The sequence below is a fragment of the Corvus hawaiiensis genome, chromosome 23 (genome assembly GCF_020740725.1).
Source record: "Corvus hawaiiensis isolate bCorHaw1 chromosome 23, bCorHaw1.pri.cur, whole genome shotgun sequence".
Classification (NCBI taxonomy): domain Eukaryota; kingdom Metazoa; phylum Chordata; class Aves; order Passeriformes; family Corvidae; genus Corvus; species Corvus hawaiiensis.
This window is the reverse complement of record NC_063235.1, coordinates 4,825,193-4,847,315: the sequence shown is the minus strand read 5'-3', so window position 1 is coordinate 4,847,315 and position 22,123 is coordinate 4,825,193. Positions and strand designations below refer to the sequence as shown.

General features: G+C 48.0%; 2 protein-coding genes across 3 annotated transcripts in view; one reads left to right on the top strand and one right to left on the bottom strand.

Annotated features, from left to right (window-relative positions):
- KIAA0319L (KIAA0319 like) overlaps positions 1-17,047 on the bottom strand; it is a 30,079-nt gene extending 13,032 nt beyond the window's left edge. The window contains exons 1-8 of one of the 2 annotated variants that reach the window (XM_048326921.1): positions 16,784-17,047; positions 15,595-15,761; positions 11,051-11,703; positions 5,818-6,103; positions 3,669-3,770; positions 2,752-2,849; positions 1,517-1,604; positions 414-506 (exon numbers count right to left, since the gene is read on the bottom strand). In XM_048326921.1, the coding sequence (XP_048182878.1) occupies positions 414-506; positions 1,517-1,604; positions 2,752-2,849; positions 3,669-3,770; positions 5,818-6,103; positions 11,051-11,703; positions 15,595-15,736 (1,462 nt within the window). In that variant the 5' untranslated portion in view covers positions 15,737-15,761; positions 16,784-17,047. The remainder of the gene's footprint in view (positions 1-413; positions 507-1,516; positions 1,605-2,751; positions 2,850-3,668; positions 3,771-5,817; positions 6,104-11,050; positions 11,704-15,594; positions 15,762-16,783) is intronic. The other variant, XM_048326920.1, reaches the window with a different exon arrangement.
- A 263-nt stretch (positions 17,048-17,310) lies between these two features.
- Positions 17,311-21,054, top strand: NCDN (neurochondrin). Its single transcript, XM_048326922.1, has 6 exons — positions 17,311-17,528; positions 17,902-18,888; positions 19,033-19,259; positions 19,434-19,658; positions 19,879-20,021; positions 20,319-21,054. Exons 1-6 carry the CDS (start codon positions 17,427-17,429, stop codon positions 20,783-20,785), a joined length of 2,151 nt encoding a protein of 716 aa, XP_048182879.1. The 5' UTR covers positions 17,311-17,426; the 3' UTR covers positions 20,786-21,054.
- Positions 21,055-22,123: the final 1,069 nt, after the last annotated feature.

Here is a 22,123-nt window from a genome sequence, read left to right as displayed (position 1 = left end):
AGACACCCAAAATGTAACAAATCAGTGCTAGTTGGGGCTAAGACAACCTGAATTTATTTAAAGGAACTCCTGAAAAGCTCTAGTGCAGGCCAGGGTCACTGAAGGTGACACATTCAAAGTTTAACAAAGAGCCCAGTACTTTTGACTGACAGTAATTATTTTTTGATTCTAAGCAGCAACCTCCAGAGCTTTTCCTTTTTTAGGAGATTGGCTCAGGCCAGTGCCCTTCAAAAGGGCACACAGAGAGGTGCTGTTGTGTGTGTTCCCCTCTCCTGGCCAGAGAGACTAATTCTTTTCACTGAATTGTGTTTGACAGTGTCACTGTTTCTCTTAAACTTTATGCAAAGGGCCAGCCCAGGACCAAACACAACCCAGCCCTGCTGGATGCTGCACTTAAACCTGCAGGTACTTACGGCTGCCGTCGATAAGAGTGGAAATGGTTGGCAGGGAGATTTCCTGGAACTGTGGGGACACGATGGCAACAGGAGGCTGATTCACCCGGGGCTCTGCAACAACAACCCAGCTGTTACCATGACACTACAGGCAGGCCACGACAGAAAGCTCTGGCCAGGGAACTGCAAAACTATCCGCAACAGTGATTTGTGTTTGCAGCACGTTCTACACCAGCTTGGGGAATCAAGGCTACCAAAAGGGGGTTCAAACAGTGTGGAGGTGAAATGCCAGCACACCAGTGCTCTGGGAAGGCTGTACTGCATCAGTTTCCCCCTACTGGGTCCAGCACCTACAGCTTCTTGCCACAGTGTGGCTGCTGCTCTGAAAAGTGAAGGATTTGGGTGCATGCTGCCAGCTGCAAAGTCACTGCTTATAAGGAAATGATCAGCCACGGCACCCAGAAGACCAGCCACACTCTTGCTAATTTAGGGAGTTTGAGAGCCCTTCTTTGCCCACAAAGGCTGTACAAGAAGTCTTGCTGAAAACTGCAAAATGAAGGGATTTTATTGAAACCTGTGGTTGTCTCTTTACACAGGCCATCTAAAAAGTGAGGCAGTCAGCACAAGCTGCTGTATCTCCACCAGCTCATCTGCAAACTACGTTTTACAATAAGGAATGAGATTTGACTTAACCTGCCTGTGGTTGGGAATGATATTCCTTACTGGACAGGGAAGAAACGAACCTCCAAAGGAGCTTCAAAGCTCTGTCTTCTCTTCAGTTTTTGCTCCTGCTGCTATAAGCTTTTTGTCAGACTGCAGCTAGTTTTTATGGAAGCAGTGGCCTTTCAGGGTGAGGTGTTTGCTGAGCACTTCTCTATCAGGATTCCAGCTCTTTTATCAAGTGGTTGGCTTGATACAGTACAGCAAAAATAGCTGTGTGTTAGCAATAGCTTCCTATCTCAGGAAATTATTTAATACATACATATATATGTGTATATATACACACACACTGCAAGTTCACAGCACAATGAATTATCACCACACTAAACCAGGGTCTAGTCAAATAACCAAACCCCATGGTTTGTCAGAGATGGGTGAAGTGAAGATCCAATCCCACCACTCACTTGGATTCACTGTTACATTCACATATCCCTCTCCGTGCGCATTCTCCCCATCAACGATGACTTTGAACTCATACAGGCCAACAGTAAGCTGGAAACAAACACAAAGGATTATTTGCCTACAGGTTGGTGGCACCTTGTCAGGACCTATTGGAAGGTCAAGTTCCTGTGCTTTGGCACAGGAGCACCCAAGCAATCGTGCTTCAGCCTCTGCATACACAGCAAAGGATGGTTTCCAGGCCAAAATGGTATTATACATATTTTAGTTTACAACGGCTACACAGAAACCAAAGACTCGTATTTCTCTCTGCCACGGGATTGTCAGTCAAGCTTTATTTTCCAGCAACAAAAGGCAAACAGAAGAGAGATAACAGAGATTAGTTCAGGTTGTCTGGCCACAGGAATCTGTACTAGCAGATTGCATTTGAGGTGAGAAAGGCTACATGTAAGAAGAAAATCTCTTCTTGCATGTTTTTATAAATGAAAGTGTTTCTTCTCTTCCTTCTAGGTGACATGAGCCAGGCAGTCACCCCTTGACCATTCACAGTTGAGCCAAAATGAGAGGGTGAAGGATCAGGTGCTGGATAACAATCTTGATACCCAAAAGACTGAAACCCTCACAGAGACCTGCACACTCCTTTCAAAAGGCTTGGCTCTGCATGATATCCTTACTTAAGCCTGTAGATTTTTTCTGAGTGCAGCAGAATCCAGAATGCTCAGAGGAATGTCTCAAGTACAGAACTGTATATTCACAGTACTTAAGAGTTATTTCCTTGTTAAGAATCCCCATGTGCAGGAACTGGCAACCCTTTCCCTGTTAGAGCTTGTCTAAGAGCAGCAGCCAGGGACATGAGGTATTGCAGGGCTCTCGTTAATGGATGCAGCAAGTCCCTCTTCCAGTGGGCAGTACAGGGCTCAGACCTAACCAGACCACCACACTGCTCCAGCAATATTCCCACCCCTTGTTACTGTTAAACTGTGCCACTTGTGTGCCTTGTCACACTGCTTGTAGGTAGCTTGTACCTCCTGAAATCAATTTCTTCTTTCCCTCGTGCCAGATCAATCTCCTTTTTCTAAGAGCCTCAGAAGTGGGCTTGCAGTCAAATGTTGGCTGCCTGCCCATCATGCAATTTCCTATTCATCCTGAAATCCCATACAAGTGTTTCCTGGCTGCCAGAGTCCCCATCTTCTCCACTTGGCATTTAACACAACAGGATAAGAAGCAGCAAAAGCTTTACCTTAGACAACTTCAGGGTCTGGGAGTGCTTCCCTGCCATTTCTCCACTGGAGTCTTTTGGATGAGTAATCAATTCCCACTCATAGGAATATGTGGTTCCTTAAAAAAAAAGAAAAGGTCCAGATGTTTGTTTTCAAAGCCTGTCTTTCTCCCATGCTAAAGAACTGCAAAGGTATTAAACATTTACAAGGCACATTCTGCTGCACTGTGAAAAAACGAGACAGCTTGGGCTGCGGCTTTTTGGGAATATACCCAGGAAAAGAGACAATCTGTGCTTCTAAACTCATTTACTCTGAAATCAAAACCCATCTTTCAGCCTCTAAGGCAATAAAGAGCTCTGGAACAATCACAGCTCCAGGACAATAAGAGAGAAAAGCCTTATCCTCAGATCCTGCAGACACAGGAATGCCAATTTTTGAACAGGAATTAATCAATCCCTGCTGCTGCACAACACGGAACACACCTGCCTCTGCAGCTCCCACTGCCACAGTGGACAGAGTTAAGATAAGAACTTTAAAAATACCTGCCAACAATTAGCATGATGAAACGAGGAGTGTGTAGCATCCGTCCCTCAGCAGGCAAATACCCCAATTCAGATTTCGATCACTTGCTAATACAGCTCAGTTCCTATCAGCAAGTATCAAGAATAGATGCTGAAAATCCACTTCTTCCTCACACACCACCCTGAGAATGTGCCACCTCCCAATCCACTGGCTTTGTAGCATTTTCCATTTTTTTGTGTCTCACTATTTTCTCTAAGAGGCAGCATGAGGTAATAGCTGAGTATGAAAAATTTCCACAGGAAAGCGCTCTCTAACAAAAGACATTTTCAAGACTGCCCTTATTTCATGCCATACATAATGACTGTTTGCCTTTTCACATCCCAAGCCCTTAGCAGAATTCCCAGGGAAGCCTTACGAGGTGGTGGTTCAGGAAGCACAAACGCGTTCAGCTGAACTTCGTTCTTCGGCAGGGTCACTTCAACGCTGTCTCCAGCAGAAACCACCAGCTCCTTCATAGCTGAAAGGGACAAACACAGAATTGGAAGAGGAACAGGAAAAAAAATTATGTACATAAATCCACCTTGGTTTCAGTTTATGGAATAAACCCCAGCTACAAATGATGTATTTTGTAAACATCCTGTCCCTCAACAGACCTTCTGTTTCAGGTTTCGCTCTCCTTGTTAATGCAGAAGTATTAATGGGGTTTACAAAATTTAGACAAGCCCAGAATTGCTCAGTCACCTCTCTCTTTGCAGATACTGCGCTGAAACGTGGCCCTTTCACACAGCACAGGGGACTCTCTTCACCCAGGCCCAGCAGGACGGGAAGGGTTCTACTTGACAGCTTTTTGGCAGAGAACTCGGCTGCAGGCTCATGGCACAGCAAGACAAACACTGCCACTTCCAAACTGCAATTCCAGAGCTTCACAAATACATAAAGAATCCACAGAATTTCTTTTTTGAAAAACTGCTTGAGGGCTAAGAGAATTTTTTTAAACCTGCATAGCTGCCACACTGGGTATGGAAGCTCAAAATACAAATCTGGTCCTTGTATTTATATTTTCTTTTCCACCCCCGCTCAAGACTTTTCTTGCCATTCCATTTCAAATAAACTGACAGGTTTTAAAGATTGCAGGGTAACCTTGAAAACTATGGCCAGGGACACATTTTCTTCTGCTTTTTATTAGCATTAAGATAACCAGAAAGCTGAACATATTTCTTAAGAACACCTCTCGGCCTCCTCATCCCCCCTCTTCCCTTCCCATTTACTTTATGTTTGTCTTTTTATTATTGGACCTGGGAATTACGCATAGAAAATATGCTTTCTTTAGTTTGACCCTGTCAAAGACAATGTTTCAGAGGTATGCACAAAAAATCCAAGTTAAAAAAGATGGGGAAAAAGGACCTAAAACATTTAGCTATTTTTCCACCTTTATTATCTATTATTTATCTATCTTCCAATTTTAATAGCTACTGGAATTAACCACCTTTTTTCCCCTCTCAAATACTCCATCAGTCTTTCACCTGCAAAGAATTCCAAGGCAAAAAGTAATCAGATTTCATTAGGAAATAATAAAAACAAAACCCAGACAAACAGACCAAAACCTTGGAAAAACTTGGTAGCTTGGAAAAACTACCCTTTACATCATCTTTGCATTGGTTAGCAAAACCAGGAGGCCCTGGCTATGTCAGTCTTCCCAGACAAGCCAATGAAGATGTTTAAAGTATATTTTCCAGTTTTAGCTGTGGTAAGCCCTTAAAAAAAAAAAACAACCAACCCACATTAACTTGTCAGCACAAGCAGCCAATGAGCTTCCTGCCAAAAACATCTCTGGATGCAGTGCTTCCCTTACACTTTCCATTTGTTCCCTTGTAAGGGAAAGGAACCCTAAATTCAGAAGAAATTCAGCTGTGAATACTTCAGGACACTGGATTAACTGAATTCTGAGACACCACACGAGCAGTACACACCATTCCCTGTGCGTAGCCATCCCTGCAGGGAGAGCTGACAGCCTGGGTGAGGGAACAAAGCTGCCAAAGGGCATTTTGGCCTTTATGCATTTTCAACAGTCTGTTTTAGGAAATACCAGTGTGAACAGAAACATCACCATGCTGCAAAGCAAAGCATGGGCTAACAGCCAAGTACACTGTTCTCCACAGCTGAACTGTGCAGTGACACTTCAGGGACAGAAAATAATCAGTTACACCCTCTTTTGAGCAGACATTAAGATTTCTGCTCAATTTGATAGATAGCAGTGTGCCAAGGCTACTGGAAAAATGCTTCCCGGGACTCTGCCCCGCATCACGTCTCAGCCTTCACTTTGGGAATTAACATATCCCCATTACTTTCCAGCTGTCCTCAGATGCAACAGTCACATGCAGATTTATGATGCCCAAGTCCCATTCCCAAGACCTCAGGAGTCACTAGGGTCTGTCAGCACGTGTGCTGACACAGAAACCTCGCCGTTTCCTCCAAGGTACCATAATAATCTCCTATTTTTCCACACTGCATGGCTTGAAGAAGCCCGAACAGGCGATGCTTGCTGGAGCCCTGCCTGTCCTCACCTGGCGTGGTGGCAGCAGTGCTTGGGGCTGCAGCAGTGCTGGTCTGGGCTGTAGGAACACTGCCATTTGTGGGAACACCACTGGGCACAGAAGTTGCCACCTGCGCCTTCGCTGTGCTTTTCACCGGCACGGGGCTGGCTGTGGGCAATGCCTTGGAGGAGTGAGGATGGGCATCATCGGGCAGCCCAGGCGTCTCAGTCTTCCCTGGAGCTGTCAAGCCCTGTGCCACAGGACTGGAGAACGTAGCCAGCACTGATGCTTCTGGTGCAGACGTTCCTGTGTGGATCTGTAAAGGAAGAAGTTGTCTGAGTTTGATCTGAACACTGAAATGCCGGTTTTAAGTTGTCCTTCTCCAGTTAGGGAGGCTGAAAACCCCCTGGTTTGTTTTCCCAGAAGCAGGATTTTTTTTCTGCTTCCTCTTCTCTCTTCTGAAGTGTTTCTCCATGTTCTTCCTTCACAGCAGACAGGCCATTTCTACCCCAGCTGAACAGCAATTAACACCAGATTTAGCTACAGCATTTACGTACCAAGGCTGTTGATCTGGCAAATATAAGAGAAGATCCAGGCTCAAAACTGCAGTGAGTGGAGCTAAAAGAACATAAAAGTGGGATAAGACAGACCCTAAAAACAGGGACAACAAACTGGGGTTCATTTACTTTGGCTGTGATTTCCTTTTCCTGAAGCCATTCAGTCGGCACGAAGCAGGAAGACTGCACTGGCATTTTTATGTAATAACTAAATTGTTGCAGCAAGAGGAAATTTATTTTGGAATCACTCTTCAAAGCAAGGTGAGCTGACACACACAGCTCCCTACATGCCTGCCCCAGGAGATGCTGCTGGGGCAGGGAGCAGAGCTGCAGGGCACAAAGTTTGCTCACATCCACACAGGATGAGCCACTCGATTGAAAATAATCAGAGTGGTAGGAACAATTTCCTTTCTTTCATCAGAAGATTCCTTTTACCTAGCCCCATTCCAGTTCCTAGCCTGCCAGGCCATACTCCTGACAATTTACCCTCCACGATGAGGTCCATGTGTGTAGCACATTTTTTTTTAGCTAACTCTATTTTGAGAACATCTGCTAAATATTTTAAATGGAGCAATTTACCACCTTTGACTCGGAAAGCACTTTGGAGCTGAATTTCCCACCACTATTCCCCATTAGAGGAATGATTAAAAGCTCATACTGGAGGAAATATACTCAAGCTTTTAGACCACGCTGTTGGCATTCAGTCCAGGAAACAGGAACTGGGAAAACACTCCAGACCACGGTGGACAACATCCTTGTCAGTAAATGGTCTGGGCTTTAGAAAACACTACATGTTGGTTGTAAAAATAAAGCTGTGCTGCCCACACTGAACAACCAGCCAAGCCAGCAGCACCAGTGAAGGCATTGAAGGCTTCTCTGCAAGGATTTTGTTTCAGCCTTGGGCAAATCATTTCCTCTTGCCATAGCTCACTTTTGCTCACAGAACATAAAACAATTGTTTGGTTAATATCTGAGCTTTATGGACCAAAGAATCAAGCACTATTTGTTAGTGTTACAGACATAAGCCATCTTCCTTTATTTGGTTACTTGCTAATGGGCTTACTTAATCAGATCTAGGGATTCTTTGGAATCCATTCAGGAAAAATCTGGCATGCTGCTCTTCCATCAGTGGTCTCAGGACAGCTGGATGTCCCAAGCTGTATCATCTTCCACCCACTGACAACTGCAAAGGGTACTGACTCCCTTTTCTCGAGATAAAGTTTGAAATGCTGGCAGGAGAAAGAGGGGAACAGCCAGGCAGGAACTCAAGTGAGACAGACTCTTTAGGAAAGGCACAGGAGCAGAATGTTTCCCTGACTTCCTACCACTATGGGAAACCACTTGTTGCTTTTCAAGAATCAGCCCAGAAGGGTCACAAGAACACAGGAGATCTACATTCACCCGCTGGCCACAGCAGAGTCCCCACTTTGCTTGGTAATATTTTCAGTGAGCTGAATGCTTTCTTGACTCACTTTTAATTCCCAAAAAACCCCCACTTTACAGTTAAGAGAGATCCTCTTCCTTCCAAAAGTCTTCAGGATGAATTGACAGCCAAATGTCTGTGGAGAGCTCGAATTAGATAAGCTTTGCCTGGGGCAACATAACAGTCAAAAATGCCTCTAATGCTTGCAAGCTGAGACATCTCTTATCTTTGCTCCATAACTCTGAATTCTTTAAAGCAAAGAACAGATTATTTCATTCTTGGGGATAAATGACAAGGAGACTAGAAGTTTGCCAGCTGTCCTATCGTATTAGCTGAGAAAACAGAGAAAAGTGGCACATTGGCCTGAGTCAACACAGGAGCCTCAGACAATTTTGATTTCCACCCCTAAATGCCTTTGGCCTGAGACAAATAACCCAATGTCCTTGTCTGAGAGTCCCATGTCTGTTAGAGGGCCTAGAGCAGCCCTGTGCATCAGAATCCACACTGAGCTCAAGTTACTTGAGAGAAAAATATCTCTCTCCTGGAATTTTCTTTTATTTTTAAATTTAAATAGACCTGGTCTGAATTTACAAAATGGGCTCTTTTCAGCTTAGATGGTGTCCTTGCTGTCAGCAGTAAGTGCCACATCTGTGAAGACTCTTAAGACACTAAAATGTGGGTAATGTCACAAACCATTACAGAGTTAGTGCTGGTGGTAAAGAGAGACGTTTCCTTGTTCCTTGTGGATGAAAAGCACCCAGCACTTGCAGGAAGTGTGACAGCAAGAGCCAAACAGTGGGCTTGATGTGAGGGCAGGAATGAGTTCTCTGGCTCTGTTGCAACACTCCTGCTCCAGCCTTTCCCAGTCTGCCTGCAGAGCTGCTGCAGTGCTGCAAGCAGCCCTGTTCATCAGCAGTGCTGCACTTAAATGCTTCTCCTGACTGGCTATTAAATGTGCTGCTATATTTTAGAATTGACAAGGAATTCTACAGTGAGACAGAAAAAAACTGGTGCCTGGAAAATGTCACTCACTTTAATGAAAAAGTACTAATCTCCCTTCCTTGGTTAAGGGCTGATGAGCAGGATGCACTGTGGTTTATCCTGGTTCCATAGCAGGGATACAGTAAAACCAGAAATTAATGCTCACTGCACAGTAGCAAATGCCATTGCAGATGGCTGTGGAGCCACCAGAACTGCAAGAGGGAAACTGCCACAGACGCAATGTTTTCCCAAAACTGTCACTTTCCTTTTCTCTGACCCTGCAAGAGCCCTCCACACATTCAATGCTCAGCAGCAGAGGAGAAAAAGCACTTTTATTTCCAATGTCCTTTCCTACTTCAGGTGTTTGATGCTCTCAGGTATGAAGAGCCAGTACGATCCCCATCTTCCAACCCCTCCTAAAGAACACTATTAAACAAGCCATGTGTTCCATGGATTGGGCCAAATGTAGCCCAGGTGAAACTCTACTGATTTCAGCATGTGTGTAACTTTATTTTGGTCCATAACCAACCCAACTTGGAATATCTGCCTCCTGGAAGGTCTGGCCATGTCCCAAGAACACAGCCTCCAATGTTGTATCCTTGGCTCACATTGAACTGCTCTTGGATTTGAAGTGCAAGGACAGCTGCAGAGCTGGCTTTGCATTTTGCAGGTAAAGTTGGATGGTTCAATAATCCCAGAATTAGCCCAGGTGGATATTTTAATTCTTCCTTCTTCTCAAAAACTCCATACTAAACCTCAAAAATGTGACTGCCAGGAATTCCATCACGGCACTGTATTTTAGGAAGAAGTTTTTATTTTGATGAACTTGCATTTCGTTAAGAGTCATGGACTTTCTTATTAGCAAAAATCATCAAGGAGAGTAAAAACCTTTCCCCAGCACACATCCAACAGTTCACATTAATGACAAGGGGAGCACTTCCTAAAGATGGGAAATCCTGGATGTTCAGAAGCTGATTAATCAGAGTAATTTAATATTTGCAACCAGTTTACTAGGCACACCCTGGACAGTAATAGCAGGATAACCTGGAAAGGGAACAAGCAGGGAGATGTAAAAGCTGTTTGCCAAGAGCAAGAGAAGACATTTAAGAGTGGCTGCAAAGACATCTCCTCACACGTGTGACAGCTGAGAGAATGGGGTCACCAAGCTCAGCTCAACTGCTAGGAGGAGGAAAGAACAGGGAGGGTAGAAATGCTGCAGCATTGCAGGGGAGAGAGAAAGCTGAGTTTGAGTCAGCCCCAGATGCTGGGGGGGTTCTGGAAAATCAAACATTTGTCAAGTTTTAGTGCCTGGTTTCACACACGTCACCCTGGCTGCCCCGGGAGCTCTCAGCAGCGTCCCTTGGCTGCTCGCCACATCCTGCTCCAGGGTGGTGGCTCAAGCAGTCACAGCCCTACCTGCAACCAGGATTTGAATACACAAGGAGAAAAATTCAGTCATTTCCAGAACCAGAGGCACCAGTTTTGTACAGTGCCAAATCCCTGAAACATGGCAAAAGCTATTTCAGGAACAGTTTCACAAAGCAGAATTATATTTCACCATCACGAGTGCACAAGCATTTTTGAGATAAGGCTCAAAAATTATTTGCAGATGTAAAAATACAAACATCACTTAACAATTCAAATGTGCCAAATTCTCTGTAACATCAAGATTTACTGGCTTAACACTGTATGTGTTTGGAGTAGAGTCTAAACTGATTTCATTCACCCCGTGCCAAGGTAAGCTTTGGTGGATTTGAGAAACTGGAGCACTCTTCAAAAAGAGAACATTTGGCATTAAGATGCCAACTCAAGCAAGCAGATTGACATCGAAGTACACTGTGAGCTCTATGCATAACTCTATAAAATAATGTAATTAGCTGCCTTGATTCAGCATTTCAATGAAAACAGCTTATTTTATTGTGTGGACCTAAAAAGATACTTCTACAGGTAACAGTTTTCAGCTCCCAGACAATTCCCACTGACATATCACCTTTCCTTCTCACCTGGCATGCACACTGTGTGATTATACAGAGGATAAGCATTATCATGGACTCCATCCTGCCTCACCTTCCCACTTAAAGATAGTTTATCACAGCTAAGAAAAGGAGGGAAAAACCTACCCCAAAACCCAAACAAAACCCCAAACCACTGGCCTTGCCTTGTTGATAGGAGGCTGCAAACTGGTAACCTGAAAAGGTATCCCATCACGTGGGCAATTCCAAGTCAAAATCTACCTAAAGCCAGACTGAGGAGGGGGACAGCTGTCCCAGACAGCCCCACCCCAGCCCCAGCAACCACTTACCTGGGGCAAGTCACCGTCGGCATCCTGTGACCTGTTCACATTACTGCTCTTAGGAGGGAGTGGGCTTCTGGGGTTCTGTTCTCTTGGATTCTGTCCATTTTTCAGCAAGTCTTGCTTTTGATTTTCTTTCTCAGGAGCAGCTCTGTCTGCCACTAAGTGCCTCAGGACCTGATCCTTCAAGCGCTTGGCTTCACTCCGGCTGCTTCTGGAGCTCTCTGCCAGATCCCTTCTCAGGAGCTGCACTCTGTTACCTGACAGCCTCTGCTTCTGGAATGATCTCCGCAGTCTTTTTTTCCTCTGGACAGGGATGTCCCAGTCCAACCACTTGTGACTCCAAGTCTTCATGCCACCTTCCATATGAAAGTTTAGCAAGTGCTCTGTGCTTTTTGATTTCTTTAAAAACACCAAAACAGAATCCAAAAAGCCAGTCTTGTTGGCCTGACACATGCCAGGCACAGTGCAGTTCACCTGGATGCACATATTTTCCAAGAACCAAAAGGCATCACAGGTGGGGCGTTGGCAGCAAGTGGTCTGACAGGAGCTCAGAGTATGGAACCCTTCCAGAAGCTGCAAATGGTGACCTACCCACGATCTCAAACGGCTGCCAAGCAGGATCTTCCCCAGCTCGCATTTAGATCCATTCCAGTTTGCATCTGGGAAAGAGGAGGGAAGACAGACAATTCTCAGTCCTTTAAAGCACTGGATAATAGATTGAATCACTATTGTCAAGATGAATTTGGGGCACAGGAGGAATGCAGGAGAGAGTATATAGGAAAGTAAATCTGACTTCTCAGAATCTCTACCTGGCCTCAGTATCCAGTACTTACACAAGATTGTAAGGAACAATCTGCTCCTCCTACCTAAGCCACCACCACCCTTTCCAACAGGCATGGAGCTAAAGCCATCTACAGCAGCAGAAGTGAAGACAAAAACGTTCCCGTTTCAGAGGAGCCCATAATGCCCAGACTGAGCAGCGAGCCCAAGGTCACAGAGCAAGTTCAGAGCCAGAAACCGAATCCCAAAATCCCAAGTGCAGTTCCTTACTCTAACCCATAATGGCCTTGCCTCTCTGCCCATAGTCTGCCTAGAAGGAAAACACTGCAAACAGTGACACTGGCTTGGTGCAAGCCAGTACAGAGGCATTTTTGACTCCTCCATGCTGATATTTGACATCAGTTGCTTATTCTGACTGAATTTGCTCCACTTGGGAAGTTGTTCACAGCTTCTAGAAAAAGGGTCTGCAAGGAAAAGCCTTGCTACCCACCCTGACATAGTGTTTTTCATTAAAAACCCTCAAACATTTGACATAATTTCTGTTAAGAGTCAAGTCACTTCAGGTCTCAGCTCTGCAGTAAAGCAGCAACTGCTTTGCACACGGGTTTTTTTTTTTCTTAGCATGAAAATTTTGAGTGCTTGCAGGGATCAATGGATTAAAGGCTTCCAAAATTCAGAGCTCTGCAGATTAAGGATTCCCTAAAAATAGCCTAATGACCTATGGGACTGTTACACTGTGCTGTGTTCAGCATCCAAGTGACAACAGGTCATTGGAAGATTACTTTACAAACAGTGTTGCTGGACTGGGAGTTGTGCAGCTGGAGAATATGCTCCAGATCTGGCTCCCTCCCTGTCAAGAACGGAGTTCTTGAACACAACACAAATGGGAAATATTTTTCTCCATTAAAATAATGTCTGAATTTAAATTACAATATCCTGATCAAGAATGAACTTGAGATTAGCAACCATGTCATGGGGAACAGAGCTCCCTGAGGATGTCTGAACCCACCACAGTGCAGAAGGCGGAGAAGCTCCTCACTTGAGCAATGAAGTGTAAAAGAAACTCTGCAAATGTTCAACAGCAAGAGAAGTTGACATCAGCACCTTTAAAATCCTCAGCACCCTTGTCACACCTCATCAACACACAGCACTTCCTTGGAGAGAGAGCAGACAGGGAATCTGTGTGCCCGGGGCAACAGCCAACCTCATCACACCTGAAATGCCTGGAGAGCCACTCCCTGACACCACTGTCATAGTCACAGGCAGGGACAAGCACCTGGCACCAACCTGTTGGGTCTGGAATTAGAACAGAGTATGGAACGTGTGTACACACCATGCCCACGTGTATGCACACGCACTCTCTCCAGACTTGGAAAAACAGTAACAAATGGAAGAATTACACCATTCCTGTGAATTTCAACAGGATCTTATCCATTCAGACTTATGTTTCGCCTATAAAACTCCCTTTCTGTTAAAGGTGAATCACTGTCCCTAATATATCCTGGGGATGAGGGAAATATGCTGCTTCCCACATTCCTAAAATCCTTCCTCCTCCTCCTCAACCACTGCTCATCCATCTCTCCTCATATGTCAGCTCCGGCTCACACATACCACTCAAATTAAGGCTTGATATAGAAGCAGTGAAATTCAGCAGCACTTTCTAGTACCAGGTTTAGAACTGAGGCACACACAGAATGGGAGACATTTAAGAGAAAAATCTTCCCAGGGAAGATATCCCTTGTGACAAATCACTTCATAACACAAGTATTATATTTATTCATCTCAAACGTAAAGCCTGACTCCCTAGAAGCATCTCCTCAGCATATCAGAGCCATGACTTAGCCCAGATGACACAACACTACCATGCTGAGAGCATTCTGCTTCTCTTTTAACACACTGCTAAAACAAGATTTGACTAATATTTTGGCCACATTTCATTTCTAGAACTCTACTAATGCCCACCCAGGACATGTTTATTTGAAATGAGCCGGTATGTTTTTCTGAATTGCTGTACACAGACAGCTTAAAACTCAGATAATTCTCAGGAATGACAGAGGTGAACAGACAACTCCCAGCACGCCAGCCTAGCATTCCAGATGTGAATTTTCCACAGAGACATACTGATTTTCACTTTTCATTTTCAAGTTCCATGGCCTTTGGTGAGCATCAAACATTCAAACAGCTCTAAGTGCCCCGGGACAAAAGAGAGTCTACACTTGTATTTCATCTGTGGAAAGCAGGAACATTCCTGAGGATGGGCTCCCCGCTAAGCTCAGCATCACACAAGTCACAAGACACCTGCACAGTGGGTGTGCTTAGTCACTTCTCCATATCGTTTTTGTCACGTCAGTGGAGAAAACTGCTCTTCCCAGGAACTCAGGAGTTCCTGTCCCAGGGATGCAGCTCACAGCTTTGCTGAGCAGCAGGGGAATGGAACACACAGGAACAGCTTCTATTAATAATCTCCAGTTCACAGACTTGCCCGGGCAGTTAATCCTGCCTGATAGCAGATTAATGATTAAAGACTTGACTCTGTGGACCTTTTAAACCTGCCACACGTCAGTCAGTTATGTCAACACAGTCCCCCTTGCGTAACTCCACATGACCACGCTCATTTCTAGGCAGCCATAACTCCTCCTCAGCTTCACAAACTCCGCTGCCTGAGCGACACAAACAAGCCCAAAATAACAAAAACTCTGCAATGGAAAAAGTGTCTACATCAGGGTAACTATGTCCATATAATTATGTTTATTTCTGCACACGCAACAACCTTAATTTAACGGAATTTTCACTCATTTAATGGTTAGACTTGATGATCTCAGACTTGTACCATTCCAACTGTAACGACTCTTTGATTCCTGGCTTTAACTCTTCCAAGCAGAGCAACCCTTAAACAACCAACACTGTCTAGAACACCCTCTAGGAGTCTCATAGGAGCTCTAACTCTAAACTTCCAAGAAATTATTAAAGCCAGGAAATGCATGCAGGAAGCCCAGTTGACAAGGAAACGCACCATTCAAACATGCAACCCTTTGCTAGGACCAGGAATACAAACGTCTTTTCAGGGTCTAAATTAGCTGATTAAGGTCACACAGCTCATTAGCTTAGTCAAATTTGCCACTGGGAACTGTCTAGGAAGGTCCAGTAACACAACAAGGACGCTGCAGCTGCCTGAAGAACACCTCCATGTTACTCGGAAACAAAGCAAACCAGCCCCTTCCCAAACCAAACACCACACAATGCATCAGAGGAAAACTTCCATCCAAACCACTAACTTGGTTATTTACTCGAGCAGGAGGTTGGTTACTCAAGTTTGAACAGGAAATTAAAAAAACAAACATAACCACTGCCTGTAGGCAAATAAAGACTTCTGACACACTGCTCTTGGGGAGAGTGTTAAACATCTTAGGGCTAAAAAACATTCCTGCCTTTCCAAGTTGCTTTCCTTAAATCAGATTATTTTCCAGATTATCACTTGTTCCTTTTGTCAAGAATTAGGGTCAGAAAAAGCTCTCTCTGAGATACAAGCTTTTGAGAGCTCATTTAGTAACTGCTAAGGGTGGGGTTTTGTTTAGTTTTAAAAAAAACAATGGCTTTGGGTTGTTAGTTTAAAAAAAAAATCAATTAAAAAGGAAACCAATAAAAAACACAACCCCACAATGTCTACCAGCAAATCATTTCACTTTTCTCTCAGAGTATTTTAAACAAGTAAGAGGGATAAATACCATAAAAAACCATACACACAGTCCCAGAGAGAACAGAAGAATCACCTGCAGAGGAGCACAAGGCACACAGACAAGTGCACAGGTAGAACAGCTGCAGAATTCCCAGCTCCCTCGCAGCTTTTCCCAGGCAGTGTCGTGACAGGAACTGGGCGCTGATGCTGGACTTGGCTTCCAACCTCTTCTCCATGGCCTTTGTGGGCAGCAGCAGGGTTCTAGAAACACGCAGGGTATGAAACACAAAACATCCCACGGCAATTGAAATGTTCCTGCACAGATCCAGTGAGAGTGCAAAGTGAACAGAGCACTTGTGGAGGAAAAGGAATGGCTTATCTACTGTGATTAGTCCAGCTGTTGCTAAGGAACTATCAATGTCTGATACCAAAATGAAATCTGTAGTGGCACAGCTCTCAGTGCTGAGTGGAGAGGGCCTGTCACTTGTGGTTTTCTCCTCCAGACCCCATTTTTCATCTGCTATCACAGTGGCTGTCCACTGGATTCCAAACGGGCATTTGGGAAATTTCAGTTTCAAGCATGCCTGAGGATTGGACACCCAGGCAGCAGCACAAGGATAACACAGGCACTGACAACCCCTGCCCATCTGCCTGGCGATGTCACCGCAGGCACGTCCGTGCTGGCTGGTGCCAGCCAGAAACAGAGACACGAGAGCACAGCAACGCTGGGAAACCGGGAGCTAACGCCCTGGTTTGCTTCTTGTTTTGCTCCACAGGGCAGGGATCACCAAACTTCTCTGCCTTTCTAACGCCAAAGGCTATTTAATAGCCTCACATACTAATTAAATGTAAATTATCTCTAGGTGATGAGGTATGAGAACATCAATTATTTCACAGGTAATAAATAATATCTATTTTAAGGCAGCAATGAAGCATCATTAGGCACTAAATGGCATTAAATCTGCCAGTTCCGAAGAATCCAAAGGGAATGCTGTTACAGCCAGATCCAACAGCGCTCCTCAAGCACTCCGAGCTTGTTACACCTCGAGAAATTGCATTCAACCGTCCGCAGCAGAGCAGGAACAGACACGGGAGGAAAACTTCACAGGGGGAGATGTAAACCCGCGCCCGCTCAGCCAACAGGTCCTTGAGGAAACTTTCCGCCGCCCCAGACCCCCGGTCCCCGCACCTGCCCGGCCGGAGCCCCCCGGCACGGAGCCCCCGGGGCCGGGCCCGGGCCCCGCGAGAGGCGGCGGCGCCCCGTGCCGCCGGCGGGTACGTACCAGGGGCGCATGGCGAAGTGAGGCGGCCCCTCGGCGAGCTCAGGCGGGCACCGGGCGCCGGGCGCGGCCGGGTCTCCAGCGCGGTGGGCCCGGGGGCACCGCGGCCTCCTGCCCCGCGGCCATGGCGGCGCCCGCGCACGCTCACCCGGAAGCTGAACCGCCGGCTCCCGGTACCAGAGCTGGGTCCGGCCGTGCGGGCAGTGCCAGGGCTGCAGAGCCGCGGGTCCCCGCCGCTCGCTCCCCCGCCGCTCCCGGTCGCACCGGGCGGGGCGGGCGCGGAGGCCGCGCAGCCACAGGTGATTTGCCCACAGTTCCGCGCGGAGGCGGCGGCTTCGGGCACCGCCCAACAAGGCGGCACGCGGTTGGCCGGCGGCGCGGAGGCGGAGCGCGGATTGGCTGGGGGGGCAGGCGGCGCGCGCCCGCGGGCGGGGCGCCGTGAGGGAAGGGACTGGAACGGCGAGGGACGGGGCTGAGGGACGGGGCTGAGGGACGGGGCTGAGGGACGGGGCTGGAACGGCGAGGGACGGGGCTGAGGGAAGGGGCTGAGGGTCGGGGCTGAGGGACGGGACTGGAACGGCGAGGGACGGGCCTGCGGGAAGGGTGCCGGTATTGCCCTCTAGTCCTTCGGCCGCGCTTCCCGACCATGGCCTCGGACTCCGGGGACAGGCACGCCACGCTGAAGCGGTGCCTCGCTGTACTCAGAGACGCGAGGAACGACAGCGAGCAGTTCGCAGCGCTGCTCCTGGTAAGGAACCGCGGAATCGCCTCAGGAGTGGGTAGGGGGGAGGCCAAGCACCCCGCTGGACACCGGAGTGCTCGGGGGACGCGGGGAGGTGGGGACTGGGAGCTCGGAGCAAGCTGCTTCAGAGCTTTGGGGTTCCCTTCAGCGAAACAAGGGAGCCTGGCCTTGACCTGGGTGTGCGGATGGTCAGTCAGTGCTGCCACAGTCTTGGAACACCGTGGTAAACCTCTGGATTAGTACTCGGACCAAGTGCCAGCTCAGTGGGTACTCCCCTGCACTAGTTAAAGTTGTTTTGGCTTCTGATTTGCCTGTTCCATCCGGTACATGTACCAAATCTTTTTGCTATGCTCACACTCACTCCTGTTTTGCCTCGCAGGTGACCAAAGCAGTCAGAGCCGGAGAGGTGGATGCCAAGATCCGTCGCCAGATCTTCGATGCGATCGGATTCACATTCCCGACCCGCCTGTTGACCTCCCGGCAGCCCCCAGCCGACTGCCCCCCGCACACCTTCCGTGCCCTCGGCCTCACCCTGCTGGCCTGTTTCTGCACCGACCCAGAGCTAGCTGGGCACTCCCAGATCCTGAACAAAATCCCGACCTTCAATGACATCCTGCTTTCCCCATGCGACCCAGATAGCACATCCATGGTTGATGACGTGTACCAGTGCCTCAGTGCTGTCCTGGCCACGGCCAGAGGCCCCAGGGAGTTGGTGACCAAAGGGACAGTGTCTGCTCTGTGCCAGGCCTACCTGAATGGCGGTCACGGCTCTGACCGTGCCCTCACACTGCTTGTGGGGCTGTTGGCCGTAGCAGATGCCAAGTGCTGGCAGAGAGATGCCCCACAGCTCCTGGCTGTGCTCAGCAAGCTCTCTGGTGACTTTCTCAAGGCTGAAGACATGACCAAATTTGAGCTGTGTGAGCTTCTGCCTCACTTCATCCCCCTGTCACCTCTTCTGACAGAGAACTCGCAGGGCTCCAAGTGCATCTGCAGACTCTACAAGGGGCTGGCTGACATTCTGGGCAGCAAACTCAGCCAGTCGCAGCGGGACCCCGCTCTGAAGCTCGCGGCCAGCCTCGTGCAGGCCTGTGGGGCTGAGTGGATCCCAGCAGGGAGTGCTGGCAGCAAGTTCCTGGCCCTGCTGGTGAACTTGGCTTGTGTGGAGGTCCGCCTGACCCTAGAGGAGCCAGATCCTGTGGAGGTGGAGGGGAAGAAAGAAGTGGTGACAGCCTGCTATGTCCTTGTGGAGATGGGGATCCAGGAGTGCCTGAGGGAAGAGAACCCTCTGCTAGAAAATGTGCAGAAAATGCAGCTCATGAGGATTATGGAGGAGGCATTTGGAGCTGTAATATTCTACTTGAGACAGGTAATGCAGGGCTTTTAACAAAGAACAGATTTTGGGGGTGTCTCTCTGTGGAGCAAACTCTGCCTCTTGGCCCACTGTGGTTTCCAGACCTGTGGTAGTTGATGTACAGTGACAATAACGTGTCACTTTGCTTTCTTCATGCAGGTTAAACAGGAGGAGCTGCAAGATCCTTTCATCTTTGCCTCTGTTCGAGTCCTTGGAGCTTGGATGGCAGAAGAGACATCCTCCCTCAAGCAGGAAATCTGTGACCTCTTGCCTTTCCTTGTTAAGTATGCCAGGAAGCTTTTCAAGGAGGGCAGCCCAGCTCTGAGTCTTCCCCAGGCAGAGCTGGTCAGCACTGAGGGCTCTGCCTTACCCCGGGATGCTCTAAGGTGAGCATTTTAAGCGCAAGTTTGTTGCATTTTAGCACAAACCTGCTCAAATATTTTTTCTATTTTCATTCTCCCTGCAGTACTAGATCCATGGGGCTTTTTCCCCCAAGATGGATGAAAATGTAGGGTTTAGACCCATTCTACCTCATGCTCCCAGTTTCTTTCCCCTTCTAGATTTCTGCTACCTGGCTTTTGCCATTTGACAGCAGAGGACAGGCCCCGGGACATCCTCATCTCCGAAGGGGCACCAGCACTGCTGTGTGAGTACTTCCTGCGGCAGTGGGAGGTTCTGACCTCCGAGTCGTCGGCCCCAGAGCCCCTGACGAGCACTGAAATGAGTCTCCAGACCACGTGTGGGGTTTTCCTTAACCTAGTCGTGACTGCTCCAGACCTAGTCAGGTAACAGAACTGTGGGAGCTGGCTCTGCAGTTGGCAGTGGGAAGAAAGTGTGCCTTGTGCATCGAGCTTGAGAATCTGTTAACACACTACACTGAAAAGGGATGTCCCTTTTTCAACCCAAATTTCATTACATTTTTGGTGCTGTGTTTAACCTTGACATTCTCAGGTGCTTCTGGCTCTGCTCAGGAAATGTGTCAAAAAGGGTTTATTTTTTCTCTAGGCGAGACAAAACCTTTTCTTCCTTGATGGATGTGTTGCTGAAATCTCTTCCACTTCTGCTGCCCCAGAAGCATCACCTGGTTCTAGCAGCAAACGTTGCCACTCTGGGCCTGATGATGGCCAGGATCCTTGCAGGGTCAGCAGGTAAAGGAAGCTCCCATTGGCAAAGCCCACACTGTGCTGTGTGGGCAGAGACCAGGAGCTGGGAAGCTGGGCTGGAGAAAGCAAATAGAAGGGAAACTGCTCCAGTTTGTCATTGGAAAAGTGATAAACCAAAAATCTGCAGGAGCAAGGAATACACGGACCATTTAGCAAGCTGATGTGCTGGGATGAGGAGACTTCTAGGGCAGGATGATGTTGTCCTGCTCCACACAGACCCACCACAGGCCCTTCTTTGAGTGAGCCAACTGTATTGTGTCATTCATTTCCTTTTTCTTCCAGCCCTTCAGGGAACACAGTCTGCCAAAGAGTTTTTTGGAGCTGCCATTCGCTTCCTCTCCCAGGCCCACGCGGCTCAGGCAGACCCCAGCAGCGATGGCCTGGCCGTGGCTGTGTCACCCCCCTACGTGAGTGCCTGGGATGACATCCGTGAGCTCTGGTTCCTGGGAATGCAGGCCTTGGCCGGCTGCATCCCGCTTTTCCCCTGGCTGCCGGACGCTGCTCTCCAGGCGCGCTGGCTGGAGGGACTCCCGCAGTTGCTGTCCTGCGTCGCTCCAGCCTCTGTGGATTTTGAGCTCATCACCGCTTTCCAGGCCGTGCTCGTGGAGCTGGCCAGAGCCAGCGAGCAGTGCAGGGGTGTGATCCTGTCCCACCATGGCACCGAGTGGGCCAATCTGTATGGAATGGCAGCTCTGGAACAGTGTCTGGCTGAGCAGGGAGGAGGCAGCAGCACTCCAGGTGGGAAATGAAACCAGACACCTGCACAAGGTCTGTTCAGCACTGCTGCTGTGCCCTTTGGTGCCAGGTGGGCTCAAAAAAACCCATTTAAATGACCAAACGTTACAAAACTGGAGTGATGCAGCAGAGCCCAGTGTGATCAGCACTGTCCACATCGATGTGCAGAACTGCTGCTGCCTTGGAACATTTCCCCAAGCCCCTGCTCGACCTGTTGTGAGGATTTCTCTGTAAAAACAGCCTGTTTTGTTATTAAAGACGTTTTGTTGCTTTGTTTTTCAAACTTCCCAGTGCTGGGATTTCTTTCTGCCCAGGGCCCTGACGGGATGCTTGCTTCTCCTGTTAATACGGTCACAGTTTTGTCACAGTAAGCCCTGCCGGTTTTCACCTTATTTTCTGTCAGTCCTGCACATACCAGTAAATCACTTGGCACTACACACAGAGCCCTGAAAAAGGCAGGAATGGGAAAATCTTTGTTATTTACTGATAGCATTGGGAATAACTCCTCGTGACTTGATGCTGTGCTGCAGGATGATCCCCCTGTTCACATCCACCTCTGGTGCCATCATCCCAAGTTCACACCTAGAAAACCTTCCCAGCACCACTTGCTTTGCCTGTTTTGCCCAGCACAAAACACCAGCACAAAGTACATCCGTGGGATTTTCTATTTGCTCCCTCTCGCTGCCGGGATGGGATGTACAGGCAGAGTTTTCCACTCTTGCAAGGTGAAGGATTCAGTCTGCCTTGGCTCCCGTTAGGGTGTGAAAACCAAAATGAGTGAATTTCCCCTTTCTGACTCCCCAGAGACCGAGGAACACTTTGCTTTACAGAAGAGAAAGGCCACATGTAGCGTGGAGTAAATCACTTGTAGCACTGGCTTTACAGCCTGGCCTTCCAGCTCTCGGGTACCCCGTTATCCCGAGGATGTTTCCCAGGGTGGCTGCCGAGGCAGGCTTCATCCGAGCGGAGCTCCCTGCTCCTGCTTTTCCACCAGGTGTCAGCCGAGGAGTTCTCTGGGAGCTGCTGCCTCGCCGGGACCGGCTCTGCTGCCAGCCCAGGGCACTGATCAGAACTCATTGAAGGGGGCTGTGGAATCGTCTGATGAAGGGAAAATCAAGCACGAAGCTGCCTCAAAAGGAGGGCTGGCTCTGGTTGTATTCCTGCTTTACCCCGTGGTTTTGGCTCACTGCTTTATTAGAGCGAATGCCTTACACAACTGAAGAGGAGGCTGTTGCTCAGGGAGAGTATCTTTAGATCTTTTCATCTCAGCCCTGAGCAGTCGGTGCAAGTTGGAACAAAGGCAGGTGCTCCCAGCAGAGCGGCGCGAGCCAAACAGGCAAATGAGCCTCCTG

Excerpts from the sequence above, each read along its gene's own strand:
- NCDN (XM_048326922.1), top strand. The coding sequence starts at position 17,427 with ATGGCCTCGGACTCCGGGGACAGGCACGCCACGCTGAAGCGGTGCCTC. Across the intron at positions 17,529-17,901 it reads AGTTCGCAGCGCTGCTCCTG|GTGACCAAAGCAGTCAGAGC; the intron begins GTAAGGAACCGC and ends TTTGCCTCGCAG. Across the intron at positions 18,889-19,032 it reads TAATATTCTACTTGAGACAG|GTTAAACAGGAGGAGCTGCA; the intron begins GTAATGCAGGGC and ends TTCTTCATGCAG.